At 38.9% G+C, this 17,001-nt stretch overlaps 1 protein-coding gene across 1 annotated transcript in view; it reads left to right on the top strand.

The window, feature by feature from the left end:
* LOC132826481 (G protein-coupled receptor kinase 5-like) overlaps window positions 1-17,001 on the top strand; it is a 222,639-nt gene that overhangs the window by 188,185 nt on the left and 17,453 nt on the right. The window contains exons 9-12 of the mRNA XM_060842439.1: window positions 2,964-3,154; window positions 10,969-11,006; window positions 12,532-12,621; window positions 15,821-16,029. Coding sequence (XP_060698422.1) covers window positions 2,964-3,154; window positions 10,969-11,006; window positions 12,532-12,621; window positions 15,821-16,029 — 528 coding nt within the window. The remainder of the gene's footprint in view (window positions 1-2,963; window positions 3,155-10,968; window positions 11,007-12,531; window positions 12,622-15,820; window positions 16,030-17,001) is intronic.

Here is a 17,001-nt window from a genome sequence, read left to right as displayed (position 1 = left end):
AAAATTTGTTTGCAGTGACTCATTTGTGCAGCTGGACACACAAACATAAATGTATGGTCTTTTTAAACCAATTGGTCAGCTTGATACTATAAGATTACAAAGAAGTGCTGGATTTCCAAAATAAAGGCTGAAAATAGTGGACCTACATGTGAAAGGCTAGGTTGGCTTTGTCGGTAAAAGCTTCCGTCACATGTTTTTTTTAAAATTAATTTCTAACAAATAATTATTAAAGTGGAGAAGTAGTGTTTGGAGAAATATGCATTGCAGTGATTTCAATCCATGCTAAATTTGAGAATATTTTCTGATATTTCAGCTGATGTTTTTCAGAAAGAATAAAAACAGCATTTCTGTGGTGCCTGCTTCATCGAATAAACTGATTTCTCATGATTGAGGAATGAGCAAAACCCTTGTTCAATCAGTTGACTGGTCACAGCTGTATCATTGTTTGACAGTATCCTACATACTTAGTTCAGCTTCCAACATATTTCTGCATCTGGGTACAGCTTTAAGAAAATAGAATGAAAACTGCATACAATACTCTTTTTTTTCATGTGAAACATTTTGAGCAGATTTTTCCACATTCAAGTCTGTGGTAGTATTGACACTCCAATAAAATGCTTAATATTTAAATATAACATCTGTATGTTATATAAGACTCGAGTTCTGTTTGCAGTGCATGAGGTTTAGATTCTGCAGACACGCCCTAAGAGCTACTTATATCTTTCTGCACTTTAAGTAGATGCTAGCTAACATATGACTGGTGTCACAACTCTGAATCTTGCTTGTACTCAGTTCACATTCACCCAGAATAGCAGGATAGCTAAGATGGTCTTCAGCTGAGGGTTACAGAGAAACAGTTGCTTAAGGATCCCACTCCCGATTTAGCTTAGCTTTAGAGGGAAAAATTGGGCTGGAAATAATAAATTAGATGATGCCTGCTATCTTAGCCAGAAGACTAATGGCTACCAGCTCCCCCCTCCCATCAACCCCCTGCAAAACCTCCCACCCCATGCAATTTTCTCTGAACCTTAACAGGATAAAGTCCTAATCAGTCAGTGACCTCCCTAACACCAATGTCCCCAGATCTTTGGGGGGGGGGGTACTATCCTATCTCGATGAGTGACAAGCCAATCAGATAGCTGGAAGCTTTTCAGTCCCAGCAGCACTACCACAGGAGGTGGCCACTACTGGGACTGAAGGAGAAACAAGGCCAGGGGCAATGCGTGCAAACTGAGGTTAACTGAAGTGGATGGGCTTGCTGGGGCCACTGAGGATTACTGGGGTCAAATGAGTAAGGTTCCTACTCCTTGTCAGCAAAGGCTGAAGAGGCAGGAGACTTTTAATAGGGATGGCATTTGCCACTGTCAGGCCCTCCATGGGCCACAGAGGAGCCTGATCAGGAGGGCTCCACCACAAATTAAGAAAGAGGCTGCCAGGGAATGCCCATGTATTATGACCCGACTCCTCCCACCTCTGGCCAAATGTCATCTTGGTGTTGCAATGTGCCTTCCAAGTAGCTCTTAATTGGCCAGTGCAGGAAGGTTGCTGTTCTGAAGTTAAGCAGGAAGACAATGGGGCTCTCCATCCTGTACCTTCCCATTGATTAAGTAGCCAGTTGGTTCCCGGGGATTCAGGAAACGTCACCTACTACAGACAAAAATCGGCTCAAACTCAGCAACGGCCATCTTCGTGGTTGAAAAATTACCAGCGAAGCTCACACTGTGTCCCTATGAGTGAGAGTCTAGAGAGACATGAGAAATTACTTCTCTAAGTGTCATGAATCTGTCGAATTTACTATCCCATACTGCAGTGGATGCCAATACGTTGAGTAAAGTGAAGGAAAAGAGAGACAGATTTTCAACTGGTAACGGGTTAAAAGGGTATGGCGAGCAGGAAAAAAATTGGAGTTGAGGCTGCGATGAGATCAGCCACAATCGTATTAAATGATGGAGCAGGTTTGAGAGACTGAAATGCCTACTCCTGCTCCCAGTTCTTATAAAGAGCAACAGATGCTGTGGAGCCATACACCCACACCCACAAGGAAATGATGCTTTCAGAGCATAGAAGACAATTTGTCATAGAAGAGGGAAAAATATTATAAATTTAGCAAGCTGGTCTAGAATTTCTTAATCAATGCAATATGCAATTTCAGACCACTTCCTAACTTTTTTTGTCTGATTTAGGAGCCTTGTGTTGCTGCTTAATTCAGGTGTCTGTCTGTCTTTGCTCTGAAAATGTATGAGCGTGCTGCAGAATGAGCACAAATATTTGAGATACACATAGACAGTAAAATAACATAACAATCAAATATTGAATTAAATACTGCATGTGATCAGATCCGAAATGGCGCATGAACATAACCATTGTGTAGCCAGCCTGGAATTTTCCACCAACTCTATGGAGATGGTGTCATGTTATGTCACTGAATGGTGGGATGCTGATGTGTGGCTGTGATTGCACTTCAACCTGTGGTTCTTTACAGTGGCTCTGCCACCTGGGATTGGCAACTCACGAAGGTTGGGTTATTGCCTCGTGAAGAGGGTGGAGTCACCTACATAAGCTTTTACTATAGAGCAGATTTATTCTTTTAATATTCATAACCAAAAACACTGCGACAATATAAATAAGTCAACTCCTGACACAGGACCCACCCGCAGCCAAAGGAAAAGCTTTCAGGAGGCATGGAAAGTTTAGATGATCAAATATGGGAAACAAAAATCCCACATGAATTAAAGTGTCCTACTCACCTTGCCTTTTCACTAGAACGGGGGGAAATTTATCCCTTAACTTAAAATTGTCATGTTTTTATGAATATTAATAGCTGGAATTCAGATTATGCTATAAACCACTCAAGCTTTACTGTCTTTTTATGATGCCATCTGCGCTCGCCTGACTAGATTTTGCTTTGTAACTACTCGTGGGTATTGTTTAATTACCTACTTTTCTGTTTGCTGTGTTTGTAGGTTAATTTAGCTTATGCTTATGAAACAAAGGACGCACTGTGCTTAGTTCTGACTTTAATGAATGGGGGTGACTTGAAGTTCCACATCTATAACATGGGAAACCCAGGATTTGAAGAAGAGCGTGCTGTATTTTATGCAGCTGAGATCTGTTGTGGCCTGGGGGATCTCCATAAGGAAAACATTGTTTACAGGTGAGAGGAGCTCCACACATTCCACATTGCAGGGCATTCCTTGTCTGGGGTGTCTTGCTGCTTCTAAGCTACAATGAGATACCTGTTCAAGGAAATATTTCTGCCCCTCTTTATTGTTTAAAAAATAATTGTTCTGTGTTGGAATGTATTGTTTATGTTATTCAATGTCAGATAGATGGTGACTGTGAACTCTGAATAGCAAAACCAATTTGTTAAATTAATGTATGATTGTTCACCAGTTATTGGAGTCAAAAACTGGAAGTTGCTTTAAATGTACAGATGACACTTGAGCATCTGGAAGTACAGAAGCTGGGAACCTTAACACAACTAATTTCCAAGGCTGAACTCTGAGCAGCATTACTCTCACAATGCATCCTCAAATGTAAATACTTCTCATTGGACCGAGATGAATCTTGGTGCCCAACTGGGATTCTGATTGTTACTGGGAGGCAGGAACTGCCTGCAAAGTGAACACAACAAATGTAGGTGGCAGCCATGATGAAGCCTGTCACTCTCTGCCTTGCTGAGGAGAGGCATCGCATCATGGGGTCAGTAACCACAATGTACACACAAGTGAACAAATGGAGCACCATTCCACCAGTCTCAACTTCTTTCAACATGTAAAAGCCCTTTAATTTCTGCCCACACTGAACCTAACTGCTGTGCACCAGACTGTGCAGGTTTTTGATTATTTACAATTTGTAAACCATCATCTTGCCTTCCCTTACGTGTTAACAAGCTCATGAAGGAACTTTACAGATGCCCTTCTCAGATGGTAAATTCCAGCACCTCCAAGCGATGTCAGAAAACTGACATACCAGTTGAAAGTGGTACTTTCAGAGCGTGCTCACTCCCGTTTGAATCCATGGACACCTGAAAATCCCAGTTGAGATATATTTTGAAGTTGCCAACTTCAAGTGCTAACCTTTTATGAAGGGTTTATCTCTGAAACATTGACATGCTTCCTGAATGTTTTTAAGATGCATTAAGAGCTTCTGTGCATTTGCAGCAGCCATTGGTGAATCTCTCCAAGGCAGTAAATGATTGGATTACTTAATTACTTGCTGTGGCTGAGTATATTCAGATTGCAACTCTAAGCTCAGGACTACAAGTGAAGAGAATCAGTGATCTGAAAATGAAGAGTGCCCATTGATCTACTATACACAGATTGCCAATTTTTGTCTATCAAGACCTCTAAGTCTGCATGTTTGAGGGGATCTATACTACATACTTGCAAATTTAACCTTCAATTATTCAATGATCGCAGCATTATTCTCTGAAATAAAACCCTTTGAATATTTTCTTTTCTCTTTTCATTGCAGCTTTTTAGAGAGCTATGTTTTCCAATGAACCCACTTACAGTGGGCTAGGCATATTATCTATCAGATTATAACAATGAGGATTCTCTTTCAAGTTGTGATCTCTATTCTTGGAAATAACAGCAAACAGCCAAAGACAGTGGCACAGGTCACCGTAACACAATCGATCAATTATAAAGCCACATACCAGTTCGTCCCAGCCAGAAGTAAATTTCATGGGTTAAACATCAGCGTGGTATTGATCTTTCAAACCCAACACCTGAAATTCCCAATCTGCACCAACCATTCACAGCAATAATATAGTACAGCTAACTACAGCTATGCAGGTATGAGAAGCTCATCCATATCAGGGTGACATTATCAATTAACTTATGCTTTGTCCACATACATTTTGAAACATCTTTGTAATATGGCCCACTGTGATGCCAAAACATATGGAAACCAAAATAACAGCTAAAGAGGGCACTTAGTAGAGCAGATACTTCTGCCCCATGCTGTTAACTCAACATTGTTGTAATTAGGTGGCTTGTCCTTGTCTGCTTGATTCTTCTTTTCATTAAGAAGCTTCTGTCTCACTCAAGAGACTTCAGACTCGTCAACCCCAACAACTTGCTCTGAAAACATTTTGACAGCTGTGACCGTTTCAGCACAGTAGTGGAGATGATGCTCACAATTCTAAAACAACCCACAACATTATATTAACAGAGTTATTTTGTCCCACCTCCCAATGTGAACGAATTTGTTTGTTTTTAAACAAAACATTAAGAATACAGTTCTACCAAGATAATCACTTCGTCTTTGGGCCTTACCCTACCTATCTAGCAAGTTTCATTGATATCTGCCCATTTCTTTTTGCAATATATTATTTCCAGACAAACGCCAACACTGGTAAAAGCATTAGCCTTCCTTTAGTGGTGGAGGTAACAAATCTAACTCAACAGGTGGTTTTGATAAAGTTAGGATAAATTGATACTGCAGTTCCTGATCTGAGACTGATCACTGCAGTGCCTGTTCCAACCTGGCACTACCTTTAAGCTGTCTGGCTCCAATTTAAATTCCTGTTGCTAGGAGAGTACTCAGTCATCTTTGCTTTTTTTGCGTGCACAGTACTCTGCTTGCCACTTCTGAATTTAAACCTATTGGGAAAGTTTGCACGCACAACAGATTTAATTTGGGGACCTCCTGAACCTGTTTGACATCAGACTGGTGTTATGAGTGTCAAACGCTTGCAGTGGAGAGTACCGTCTCCAGGGGTCTCATTAGTCCCATCCAGAATAGACTGTCAATTCTGTTCCATTGAAGAGCAGGAGCTCCCTTCCCGCAGTGCTGACCTTGGAGTGTAAATACATGTTCGAATTCACAATAGTTTCAACTCTAGGCCTGACACACAGAATGGTGAGCTGCAAATTTTTGTTTAATCTAAAATGTAGATGACTCAAAACTCAACCATTGAAGCTCTGAGTCACCAAGCAATTTGAAAGTTGCAAATTCATTGTGAAAGTGCGTTAAAGTACATGGTACAGACTGACAGGCTCCACAGTATATAGTGAATAAGTGGAACTGCCAAAGGCATAGAGGAGACTCAAGGTGCTTTTTCATAGGGATGTAAGAAAGAATCTGATAGTGACAGAATAGCATTGACAAAACAAGAGTGGGTTATAAGGTAACCTTAAATAGAGATTGATGTATGTATATACTATGAGGAAGTCTTGAGAAACGTTACTTCAAAGACTGAGATAATGAAAAACTAATCTAGTGCAAAGCACCACTTCCAAAACCTCGTTCAAAATAAAAATCAAAGATCAATAACACAAGGTGTTTGAGAAAAGAACTCAAAAACTGTACCTTTCTACTCGGAGCAGAGACAATGGGTACTTGCATCATTATTTTTAAAACTCCAGTTGCATAAATTGGTATTTTCCTTTTAATTTGTATCTCAGGTCATTCACATGGAGCTTCTCCTCCATCAAAGCTCAAGTACAAGGCATTCTGCAATCTCAGACAAGTTGCATTTCAGAATCAGTTCATCTCCTTTACGCAATCTGCAGCGAGTGTGATGGGCAGGCTTCCCCTTTCTTTGGGCTCCCAATGTCTGGTCAGTGTGATTTTGGTTCGGAGGGCAGAAAGCACAGAACAAAAGTCTTTTATGAAAACAATACTTTGCCAGAGCTGGAAATATTTATTTCACTGGTATTTTAAACTGATCACTGAAACACTGACTACATTAGCACTGTCACCTGGGACATGTAGCTTTGAAGTCATTCCCAACAGTCGTGCATGAATGAACTTCTTTATCGGAGCGGCATGTGTTAGGAGCACATGGAAAATCTCCAACAGAAACTTTCCATGTGCATTCACTCCGTGTCATGCAACATGAAACTTCGACCTGTTGTTCCTTTGCAGTAGTGATTATGAGTGCTCTAGTGCTATTTAACGTATTTTTCTAAAACTATATTAGGTGGGGACTAAAAACAGCTCAGTGCCCTAAAAAAACATGAAAGCGTAATATATCAAACAGCTATCCATTTATTGCAGCTTGTTCCAGAACTAGTGCATTATTTAGTGGTTGGATTTGTGAAAAATCTGTGCATGGAAACAGCAAGTACTTGGTGAATTATGAAGGAAGTGAAATCTACCAGCTGGTGATCAAACACATAGTTTTGCCCTCAGATAATAACAGAATTGTGGCACATAGTCAACGTGATACAGAGAATAGGCTGATCAAACAGCAAGTAAAAATATCTCTTTAGCTCTTAACACCTTCACTTTTGGAGTTAGCGCCAGCCATTATCACCACGCAAGGCAGTGTGAAGGGTATGTCATCTTTCAAATGAAAAGGTGCACAAGCAGACTGCTTTGTGTACTTGCGAAAATATTTCTTCAAATGGGATAGCTTGGTATTGTTAACGATCCCCATAGCGATTGACAACTTTTATGAAGTTTTTTTTCGAGTTTCTTGAATGAATAACTGAAATCAACCACTGGACAAGGACTCCGTTTATAGGGCATTCCCTGTAGCCAAACCAAATTAAAGTCAAAATAGATCAAAATTTAATTAACAGGCAAAATAAAGATGATAAACTAGGAAAATGGGAAGTTTAGCATTCACTGGCTAGCCTAAACAAGACGGTCTGAACTTTGACTCCCTTGTCGAGAGCTCTCACTCCAGATGATTCCTGGGCCTACAAACCCAACCTAGAAAATGGGCCGTGGAGGTTTGGATTTTCATCCTGGGGCTGGGTGAAAATGAAAGTCGTGGTGGTTGATCCTCAGAAAAAAAATCAGTGTGTGCAAGTGTCGGCTTGGCAAAAGGCTGACCTCAGTGCTCAAGCACTTTGATGAAGATATAAATCAAACAGGAAATGGCCCTCACCCTTTGTACCCACGCACCCCATAGCCCACCCATTGCTAACTCATGCCCCCTACCCAGCCTCAGTGTCACCTCATACTTTGTGACAACTTGTGTCCATTTACCTACCTCATAGCTCTTAGCCCCTAAAGACTCATGCTGTTACCCACCATGCCAACTCACCCTGTGTCCACCATGAGTGGGATACTGAGATTAATTACATTTCTTAACAATCTATTGTTGAATTCATATTTAAAAAGGGAATGCTAATTAATTAAAAACTCATTTACTACAATTAATTTGCTTTAATCTTTTATGAAAACAAACATTTGGCTTTAGAGTCTCAAAACCCTGATGACTGTTTGGTCAAATTGTGAAGTGGCAGGTTTCTCGTTATGATGATAATGAAAAGTGGCTAAATTGGTCATGCTGTGCCAATCCGATAATGACAGCTGTCGAGAGTGTAGTGCTGGAAAAGCACAGCAGGTCAGACCGTATCCAAGGAGCAGGATAATTGACAATTCGTGCAAAAGTCCTTCAGCCCTTCCGAATGAAGGGCTTTTGCCCGAAATGTTGATTTTCCTGCTCCTCGTATGCTGCCTGACCTGCTGTGCTTTTCCAACTCCACACACTCAACTCTAATCTCCAGCATCTGCAATCCTCACTTTCGCCTATAATGATAGTTGTCGGGCTTATGTCAACAATTTGAGTAAGATAGCAAGCAGTGATCTTTTAAACACTGCAGAGAGTTCTTTTCAAATATTTAGATGGCAGGGGCTTTAGATGCCTTGACGATCTCCTTTTGACAGCTCTCCTTATGTCTCCAACAAGCTTGCCTTTTCCAATGAGTCATCACTTTGCATGTATATTTATATCTACTTTTAACAATCCCAGTGGCACACGACCTTTTCCAAAGGTCTCCCAGGGCTACATCCAGGAGGGTACCTTACATGTTCAAAAGACCTATCGCATCTCCATCGCCCCTCCCCCAAGTCCCTCCTCCCTACCTTTTATCTTAGCCTGCTTGGCACACTCTCCTCATTCCTGAAGAAGGGCTGACGCCCGAAACATCGAATCTCCTGTTCCTTGGATGCTGCCTGACCTGCTGCGCTTTTCCAACAACACATTTTTAGCTATGTTCAAAAGAGTATCCAGTGAAGGAAATCCAGCGAGTTTAGATCTTTTCTAACGTGCATAAGTTGTGTTCTAGATATCTCTGTAGCAAAAATCAGATCTGACTGATGCAGCTGCAGTTGTCAACTTGGACCCCAGGTGTACAAAATTGGGGCATGCCCTCAATCGTTTCTCCCCTGGCTAAGATGGTGGCAGCTTAGTGAGCCAAACTTCTGAGTTCAGGTCTCCATGTCATTTTCTCTACAATAGCAAGATCTTCTCAAATTCAGGACAAAAGGTTACAAAATGTTTTGTGCAAAGTTTTGGGCACCTGCTTTACAGGAGTATTCCCAAAGTCGCTCTCAGCGTTCAGTTGGATTCTTTCTTCTCCTTCAGAGTCAAAAAGTGTGGTGCTGGAAAAGCACAGCCGGTCAGGGAGCATCCGAGAAGCAGGAGAGTCGACGGTTTGATCATAAGCTGTTCATAAAGAGCTTCTGCTCGAAATGTCAACTCTCTTGCTCCTTGGCTACAGTCTGACCAGCTGCGCTTTTCCAGCACCACATTTTTTGACTCTGATCTCTAGCATCTGCAGTCCTCACTTTCTCCTCTTTCATCTTGTCAAGTTAAAATTTTAGATCTTTTGACAACTGTTCCCCTCTGTCTTTGAGTTTTCCAGATCGAGCAGTGAACAGCAAGACACACCTTGATCACTCCCTGTTTATTGGATCTGTTCCTTTTGAACAAAAACCAAACTGTCTCAAACATCTAATTAGTCGCTCACACAAAACTGCTTTTCATACTTTCCCAGGGCAGTAACTTGTTTATTATTTTGTCTCAAACGCCAGCTGTCTTTTTTTTTAAAACTGCCATTCCACGTGAATCAATTCTTATTTGAGTTTTTCTTCATGTGTCACCAAGTCATGTAGGCATATTTTTGTGCTGAGGTGTTGATCTCTCTGTTTTGTGTTACTTTGTGTTAAAGGTGCGTTTTGAAACACATCCATTGTATAAACTTGTGTTGATAGCAATGTAATTGTGAATCAAATCAAGTCAACATAGCAGTTTTGTTAAATACGTACTGATACATGGAGCTAAACTTAGCTGGAGCAGGGTGTGTTTTGGTGTGCAACATTGTTTGGAACCATTAACACCAAGAATTTGTAACTTGCTGAGCGTGTGAACTAACTTCAATCAACTTAATAGTCCTTGAACAATGGGAATTGATAATTAAATCAAGAAATAACTAAGGTCAGCAAAGCCAAATAAGGACAAAAATAAAGATTGGATTATGAGACCAAGAAGCAAAGTAAGATCTTTAAGCTCTAAACGATATTAACAATTATTAATTCCTATTTTTGTGCAGTGAGTTTTATGTTCCTCATGAGCAAATCTTTAAAAATAGTAGGGAGGTTGTGATGCCATTCTGCAGAGCAAATGGTGGCTCCATATAAATTGACCAGAAAATTCTGGAGATTTACAAACCAGGTAAATCTGAAGGCACACAAATGGGTTGATTAATGGTAGAATGTAAATGGGCGACTGAGCCCTGAACCAGGTCCGAGTGGTGCTGGAAAAGCACAGCAGGTCAGGCAGCATCCGAGGAGCAGGAAAATCGATGTTTTGGGCAAAAGCCCTTCATCAGCCTCTTTAGTCTGCAGGCACCCTTCCTCTATTCCTGATGAAGTGCTTTTGCCCGAAACATCAATTTTCCTGCTCCTCGGATGCTGCCTGCTCTGCTGTGCTTTTCTAGCACCACTCTGATCTAGACTCTGGTTTCCAGTATCTGCAGTCCTTGTTTTCACCTGAGCCCTGAACCAGTCAATATTCAGAATTTTAATGCCCTTAAGGAGGAATTGCACATGAGCAGAAAGGAATAAAATGAAATGCCAGTGGAACTGTTGGGAAAAGATTGTTTCGAACATAAAAAAAATGACATGGATCTTTTGGGTCAAATGACCTGTTTGTGCTGCGAATATTTTGATTGATTGTTTGGTGTGTAACCTTTTATGTATTTGTTTCATTTTTTTTTCCAGAGATTTGAAGCCTGAAAACATATTATTGGATGATTATGGTAAGTAAACCAGTTCTGTGAATGCAATAATCATTGTGTAGTTTGGGGTCAATTTTATTATCACTCTGCATAATTTTGTTTTTTCCTTAACTCAGCTATCAGTTGTACTGTACTAAAAATATGTCAGTGTATAAAATGTAAAGCCTTATAAAATATTTAGCCTATTCATGAGTTTATTATATTTTAATTATTAATATGTTGTATGGCGCCACAGATACAATTATATCATCTTGTTTACTTTTGATTCTTAAACACCATTTTACTTGCAATTTATCTCCAGAATTTTGCACATCTGTGGAGTTTTGATTTTACAGAATTTATGCTATTATGAAAAGAAATACATTGCACATTAGGACATGTAATAAAACATTTTTGATCAGCTAAATACATTTATGCCATTGGAAAGAACTGTGAAGGAATCCACTGTCAGGAGTCTTGCTGTAGTCCCTGGCATTATACTGCAGTAGTTCTGGAGATGCTTCCAGCATAGTATACTCTCAAAAAGAAATATATGAAAGGGGAATTCCAGCCAAAACCGGAAGTACAGGAGTAACGAGTGAGAAGGAATTAAATTATCTATTTGAAAGTCATATTAGTGAAAATGTTGTTGCAAGACCACTTGGCATTAGTGGATAGATGTCTACCTTTTTGATAAGGTAAACATTGGAAGATCAGATCTGTTAGTTTCAGTAGATTATATTGGGATATGTAAAGCTTCTGTTTTGTTTGTAACTGTATATGTGTTTGAAACTAAGATCCTTTATCTCTGACGTATAGGTAGGTGCTTAGAATATCCAGTGTTCTTTATATAGCTTTCATGTTGTAGCTAAAACAAATACTAATGTTACACTAACAAAGCTATTTAGATGGCAGAAATATCAATTATGATTTTAAATTTACATTGGCTATTGAATACCCTGACTTCCCTATCTTGACCCATCCCATCTGTTTTGATTGTATTTATTTGAATCTATTTCTAATGTTTAACAAAATACTTGGCCATCTCATTTTCTTGAACTTCTCTCCTTACATTATCAACTTTGCAGATAGGCATAACCTAAATATAGGTTGATTGACTGGACCTCAATCTTAAAGGGTTAGTTTTTTCCAGTGATTGGTGTCTGAAAGTTGAAACTTTGAAATAACCATACCATGGAATAATAAACCACTTTCTTAAAACTACGTATCTTCATTTAACTTTGTTTTTATAGGTCAGTGTTTCATATCAAATGGACATAATGTACCAAAAGTTGTTTTTTAAATAAGACTACAGGGTTGAACCTAATTGCATATGGAGATAGTAGTCCATTGTATTTGTTAGAGGAATGAGAGCACTAATAAAGATGAAGTGGCTCTTATTATTCAAAGAACGTTCATTAATGTCATACTAGCAAAAATGTAAATTAGCCTGCACTACGGTAATGTAAGCAGTTTTCCTAGTTTACTTCTGTTCAATTGATGATGCTTGCAGTAAAAACATATTCATCAAATAAATAACTAATTCATTGTTGTTGCGTTCTTACAGGTCACATTAGAATATCTGATCTGGGTTTAGCTGTGAAAATTCCAGAAGGAGAAACCATTCGTGGTAGGGTGGGAACAGTAGGGTATATGGGTGAGTGTTCAACCAAAATTAATTTTGCAGATTTGACTTGGAAATTAGCAGTTTATTTTCTGTTTATGAATCTCATAGGATGCAGTTGTGGTAGAATTTTGCATGATGGCAACGTGCTGACTGACTTATCTCACCAACTTTATCAGAAGGCGTTTTTTTTAAAGTAAGATCTAAATGGAGGGAGTCCACAATACTGTAAATCTGGATATCCTCATACATGAATTACAAAACCTTAACATGCAGGTGTAGCAAGTAATTAAGAAGGCAAATTGAATGTTTTATCTTATTGCAAGGGAGTTGAAAAAACAACATTTTACTTCACCTCTACAGACCATTGCTGAAAACGAACCAGAGTGCTGCATAGGATTTTTGTTAAAAATCTCTCAACACCAGGTTATAGTCCAACAGGTTTAATTGGAAGCACACTAGCTTTCGGAGCGTCGCTCCTGGTTTCATTGAAAGAAAAATATATTTGTATTGGAGGCATTTGAAAGAAGGTTGAGTCTTTGGTGATGTCTTATGAGGAACAGTTGATCAGTTGGGGCCTCTATTTATTGGAATTTAGAAAAATAGGAGGTGACCTAATTACAGCATATGATTCTGAACTGGTTGACCCAATAAGATGCTGGGGGAAGAATCTAGAGCTAGGTCATGATTATAAAATAAGGGTTTTCAATGTAATGCTGAGATGAAGGGAAATTTATTCTCTCACGAGATCATTAATGTCTGGAATTCTCTATCCTATGGAGGACCGGAGGTTGAGCTATTGAATTTATTCAAGGCTGAGTTAGCTTTTGTATTTATAAGGGGCTGAAGGTTATAGGGAAAAGCAGTGAGGAGCCTCAAACAGAATTCCATGATGATGTTGAATGGCAGAACTGACTTCAAGGGCTAAATGGTCAACTCCAGCTCTTATTGCTTATATTCATTGATATAGCTAGATGAGATTTGGACTTAATCATCAGTCAAGCAACAGCTATTCTTGAATTTTATTTTTGAAAATCCTCTCCATATGACAAGTGAACTGTTCACATGGCTGTTTTGTTTGTGTATCTTGCATGAGAAATTATAAACTGGTTTTTTCAAAGGCTGATGAAAAATTATTTTCACACTGGCCATATTTTTCCCTCTGAGTTCTAATTCAAATCTGTCTCCATCTTGATATATTGTAAGTACTATCATCAAAGACGTATGCCACATGTTTGAACACATTGATGTAAAACTTTCCACTGTCTTCTATTTCATTAAAACTTTGTAGAAGTAGTATTTTTAGTTTAAAATGTTATTTTCTTATGTTTAAAAAAAACAATTGGAGTAAATTCTTAAATGTCTCATATCGTGATTAATACTCTGCAAATGCCTGATCCTGTGTTGGTCAAGTTGAGTGTAAGTCAAGCATCTCTCTTGATGCAGTCTGGTTCATTGGAGAGTGAAACATCTGATGCATGTGAATGAACCTGTAAGTGTTAACCATAGCCAAACACCTTGACAGCTGTCCTAGCTGCCGTTTTTATTGAATTTAGCTCCACAATATAGGTATACTAGCTTTTAAAAAAGCAAATCATTAATCAGTCTCTTAAAACCTTCATCTTCCTTTCATCTGAACCGCTTTATCTTCTCTATAACAATGAGAGTAATGCTGCTACTGTGAATCCATATGTGTGCTGTCGTAATATGTCTTTTAAAGCATGCATTAAAACTCTACTGTGGTGCCACAGGGAAGCCCATCTATGCACTTTGTGCAATCTTGCACATGAACCTGTGTTAGAGCACTTAGTCGGTTTGCTAATTCCATTGCAAACTATCTACTAAAATTAATGGTGAAAGCAACTTAGAGTTATTTTTGTATTTTTGGAATGAAGGTTTTTTTTAGTCAACTTGCAGAAAGGTGCAGCTGCAGTCCACCTAGCGCATTTGCTGTGTCAGTGAAGGGAATATTGTAAGCCAAGCAATATGCACCTTCAGCCTAGCATAATTTATTGACTGAAACATTTCCATAAAAATAATTTGACATTTTACAGTTTACTTTGAAGAACATTAATCAAAATTATTTCCTGTTCCCTAACCTCTTGATCACAAACCGTGTAGTTTAAAGACTTACAGTTCTTGTTTGCATTGGAGCCTGAACAAAGTAAAAACAAGCTATCCATTCTTCAGTGGAATATTGGCCAGAGTAGTGTCTAGTGTGGAATGTATGACACTCTAATCGTAATCAGTCAGGAAAGCAAATCTATTTACCTGGCAGTCTGTTGCAGACTGTGAACTAATGTGAGTCTTTACCTTGTGGTATCACAGGATCCAACTTTGAATTTGAATTTATTTCAATTGTTATTCCTAATCCTGATGGATGTCTAACCAGCATTTGCATCACAATATTTGAAATACACATGAACATAAGTTTGAAATATCATTTTTTTAAGGGAGGCTGATTTTACCAAGTTATTTCTTGTTCTGATGATGCAGATTAGAATTCCTAAATATTTGGCATCAATTTAAAAATACCAGAACTCATAGTTGGCTCTGTACATTCTCCAATGTCATGGAGTAACATTAATGAAGAGAAAATACAAAATATTATATTCTTACTGGCCATATGGCAAAGGAAGGAGCCAGACTTTATTTGGAATAGATTTATTTGTAATGAAACAAATATACATATGCTGTACTCCTGTTTCAGTAAGTGTCTTGTTATATGTGTTCAAGTAACTGTCTGGCTCGTTCACCTGTACGTACTAACACTACAATTGATACAATTAACACAAAATGTTGTGGATGTGGAAATCTGAAATATAAATAGAATTAGCAAGTTTTGAGAAGATTTGTAGCTCGGGTTGAGGTTCTAGATGTAGGTTTGCTCGCTGAGCTGGAAGGTTCATTTTTAGCGAGCAAACCTACATCCATATAAACAGAATATGCTGACAATACTCAGTAGGTCAGACAGCATCTGCAGCAAGAGGAACCAGTTTCCTTACGTGAGCTATTTCTTCATGTACTTGTTCAATTGCCCAAATAAAATAAAAGAAAGCTAAAGGGCAATATGATGTTTGTTTACAAGCCTAAACATAAGAGATTTTTGGTCATAATTATTGGCCATAGACAGCCATTCTTAAGAATCACAACCATTTGCTCAATTTGTTATTTAAGAAGTACTTTTACTGGCCTGTGTTTAGCTTTTAATTTTGGCATTTCTCATTTATAGCTCCAGAAGTGCTAAATAATCAGCGATATACATTGAGCCCTGATATTTGGGGTCTGGGATGCTTAATCTATGAAATGATTGCTGGTCAGTCTCCATTTAGAGGACGAAAGGAGAAAGTGAAAAGGGAAGAAGTAGACAGACGAGTGTTGGAAACAGAAGAAAATTACACAGACAAATTCTCTGAAGAGGCAAAATCTATCTGCAAGATGGTAAGCTCTGGAAGTGCTATTTAACATGGATGTCTTAAATATAATCAAGATCTGATCAAGGACACTTGGCTATCCCATGTACATATTTTTAATGTATACTAATTTCTCTTTTATATTTTGTAATTAGGAGATTGCAGTTAGTTAGTAATATGAAAGATCATTCCAAAATATCATATATCATATAAACTGTCTTGTGTCTTTCCACCATAGGACTTTTCTCTCAATTTCACTTGCTCTGCACCATCCCCTTTTTTTAAAAAAAAAATGCAGCCTCCCTCCTCTTATGCCTCACTCATCCAATTGGCTCAGGCTGCTGTTTTGCTCAAGTAGAGTATTGCTATTGGAGAGGGACTCCTGGTTCTGAAATATCACTTTTCCATGCAACCTTCTCATTCACCTGCCGCCTTCTTTGTCCCATTTTCATTTGTATTTTTTTTTGCTTGCTTCTTGAATATAACTTTTCTGTTTTTTGTTTTGTTCACTTTCCCCTCCCCCAGCCAACTTGTTGTGCCTTTGTTTCTCTTTGGATCATTTCTTTGTCATAGTGTGCATTATTTCAAAGGATACCTGCAGAGGCAGTATGTGAAAGCGCAGAAAGGTTTGGAAGGAGTAAGCCCACCCACCTGGCACCTACACCCACTTGGCACCCTTCTACCCCACTTACCTGCCACCCCTTACACACTTAGCTTCTATCAGTGACTCCCATGGTAGCTGTAGGAACTTTAAACTATGCCATATAGGAGCTACTTCTGCAAATAAAAGGCTATAATTTCAGCACTGATCCACGTTTTCTGCTGCCTCCATTGTTTGCAGTACTGCACTACTGGAAGGCCCCTGGCCCAGAGTTTTTCTGCTTCCTCAGGAAAGCAATCTACATAATCAAATACCCTCCCACCCCAGTTATACTCTCTTCCACCCTCTTCTGTCAGGCTGAAAATATAAAAGTTTGAATACATGTACAAACAGATTCAA

This window comes from Hemiscyllium ocellatum, chromosome 22, assembly GCF_020745735.1.
Source record: "Hemiscyllium ocellatum isolate sHemOce1 chromosome 22, sHemOce1.pat.X.cur, whole genome shotgun sequence".
Taxonomy (NCBI): Eukaryota; Metazoa; Chordata; class Chondrichthyes; order Orectolobiformes; family Hemiscylliidae; genus Hemiscyllium; species Hemiscyllium ocellatum.
Note: the sequence above shows the minus strand (reverse complement) of the source record. Positions and strands in the feature narration are given on the sequence as shown.